Genomic DNA, 2,296 nt, shown 5'->3' with positions numbered 1-2,296 from the left:
CTTGGCGTGTTGCAAGGACTTCACACTTGAGGTCATGGTTTCGAATCCATTTCTGTCAGCTTTTTATTTCTTATTTCCCTTCATTATTTCACCCGGTATCATTCCTTATTATAGTAAGCATTAAATCATCTTACTGAATCAGTTTCAGGAATATTTAAGTGATTCCCGTTTTCGTTTTCGGCCAAAGGACTGAAATTCCCACCTGCATTTGATTGAGACCAACCAAATTTAAGAAAAAAAATCAAAAAATGATTTTAATTTATGTACACCACTGTAAAATTGCTGAAATATTTTGACCGGGGGCAAATATTTCAGTATGTGCCAACATTAATGAAATTTCCGAAATTTCGGTGAAATTGCACTGAAAGTGTAAACCATGTTTACAGATACATACGATTGAGATTCAGGCGGTCTGCTATTGAACATTCAGGGACTGCCAATCATGGAATGACAGCCTGTCAATAGTTGATGGCCGGAAGAGGAGTGGATTAACATCCCACCCTTGGAGGCTTCCTCTCGACCATCTCATCCTGACATTATCGATCTCCAAGCCGGAGATTTGCTCCAGCATCATACCGCCAGTCTTGTGCTTTACCAGCTCCTGGCATCCGGGCCTGTAGTCATACAGGCCCCCGGTGTAGTTTGTCCATCTCCTGTAGGTCAAATCAACGTTCTTGAACTTCAAGTTGCGAAGCAGGCTGTGCCTCGACCCAGCCAGGAAAACACCATTTTCCGATACCGATGAGATGTTGATGAAGGAAACATCTGAAATGGTGCCTTCTTTGGAACCAGGGTGCCTTGGACAGGTGGTGATGTAGATCGGTTCAGCTCTCCCCCACCATGAAGGATGGTAGTACCTAGTGCGCATTTTGATGTTTGAAAACACCACATTACTGACGTTCCCTGCAAAATTACGCATACTTAATGCAAATAGCTGAACGCCACAAAGTTGCAGTCAAAATAGCAGCTTCCTTGAATAAGATGCCACCTGATAGTGCTGCAAGAAAAGAAAAAAGTCGTTACCTCCATCACGGATCTGCATTCCAAGTCCTCGATGCGAATCGACTATGGTTATGTTGTCAAAGAGCAGCCTCTCAAAGTTGAAGTTGCTTGCACTTCCAAATTTGATAGCACTAGACTTAGTGCGGATCCGGCAGTTTGTCACTGTCAAGTTGTGAACAGGGCCCGTAAGAGACTTGGGGCAGATCGCGTCGTCTCCGGTGTCTATGCTGCAGTTGGTGATGATCGTGTTGTTTGAACCCTCGATGTCGATCCCGTCGTTGTTAGGGGTGTCAAAATCCCCGTATATGGAGACGTTGCGTATGACCGAGTGATCACACCTCACAAGATGCAGGCTGCAGAGAATGCAAGCATATTGGAGACTCGTCTCATTGTCTCGGTAACAAGCCAGTGATAGCAAGTGAGGGGGGAAGAAGAAGCGCTCACCACCAGTAGGCCGGCTGGTTCAGGGTGATGTCGTGGATCGTGACGTCCTTGGAGTCGACGAAGCCGACGAGCCGGGGGCGGCACTCGTCGCCCCGGCAGTGCCCCGTGGCGTTCCAGCTCACCATGACGTTCTTCTGGTCGCTGGGCGTGACCACGAAGGCGCCGCCCTGGCCGTTGATCTCGCCGCCGCCGGTGACGCCCGCTCCGGTGGTGTTCTCGGCCAGCACGACGTACCACCGCCTCCGCTCGGCCGGGTAGTCGCGCTGCCTGGTCCCGCCCAGCAGCCGCGCGCCGGGGGCCACCTCGAGCACCACGCGCGAGCGGAGGTGCACGGTCGCCGTCAGGTAGTCCCCGGGCGCCGGGAGGAGCACGCGGCCGCCCCCCGCCTCCCCGCAGGCGTTGACGGCGGCCTGGATGGCCGCCGTGTCGTACCTGAACCCGTCGCCGGCCGCGCCGTAGTCGGTGACGGAGAAGACGCGGGTGGGCGCGGAGTCCGCGACCGGGGCCAGCAGCAGCAGGAGGAGGAGGAGATGTGATGCTGCCATTGCGGCGTTGACTCTTTCCTCTTCTCTTCCCGAAGAGTGGTACTATAGCTGTTGTGCTCCGAGCATGGAGTGGTAGTTCGGTGAGTGTGTAATAAATCTAAGAAAAAATGAAGATACATTCTCGATTAAACAAAGATAAAATAAAGTTGGACTTGCCTACCTGGCGCACGAGCGCCCGTTCGGGCCAGCGAGCGCCCTCCCCAAAAGGAAAGTTTTACCGCACGCCGCGTCAGGACAGTATAGAAAATGAAAAACCTCCCGCGCCAGCTCCCACCTGCATTTATTAGGGGATTAAAACTTTAAAA

General features: G+C 51.9%; 1 protein-coding gene across 1 annotated transcript; it reads right to left on the bottom strand.

The window, feature by feature from the left end:
- Nucleotides 1-274: 274 nt before the first annotated feature.
- On the bottom strand, nt 275-2,042 carry LOC123075099 (exopolygalacturonase). The gene is made up of 3 exons (XM_044497776.1): nt 1,447-2,042; nt 1,024-1,355; nt 275-903 (listed from the first exon to the last, which is right to left on the bottom strand). The coding sequence occupies exons 1-3, from the start codon at nt 1,989-1,991 to the stop codon at nt 416-418; spliced, it is 1,365 nt and encodes a 454-aa protein (XP_044353711.1). The 5' UTR covers nt 1,992-2,042; the 3' UTR covers nt 275-415.
- Nucleotides 2,043-2,296: the final 254 nt, after the last annotated feature.

This window comes from Triticum aestivum, chromosome 3D (genome assembly GCF_018294505.1).
Source record: "Triticum aestivum cultivar Chinese Spring chromosome 3D, IWGSC CS RefSeq v2.1, whole genome shotgun sequence".
NCBI classification, from domain to species: domain Eukaryota; kingdom Viridiplantae; phylum Streptophyta; class Magnoliopsida; order Poales; family Poaceae; genus Triticum; species Triticum aestivum.
Note: the sequence above shows the minus strand (reverse complement) of the source record. Positions and strands in the feature narration are given on the sequence as shown.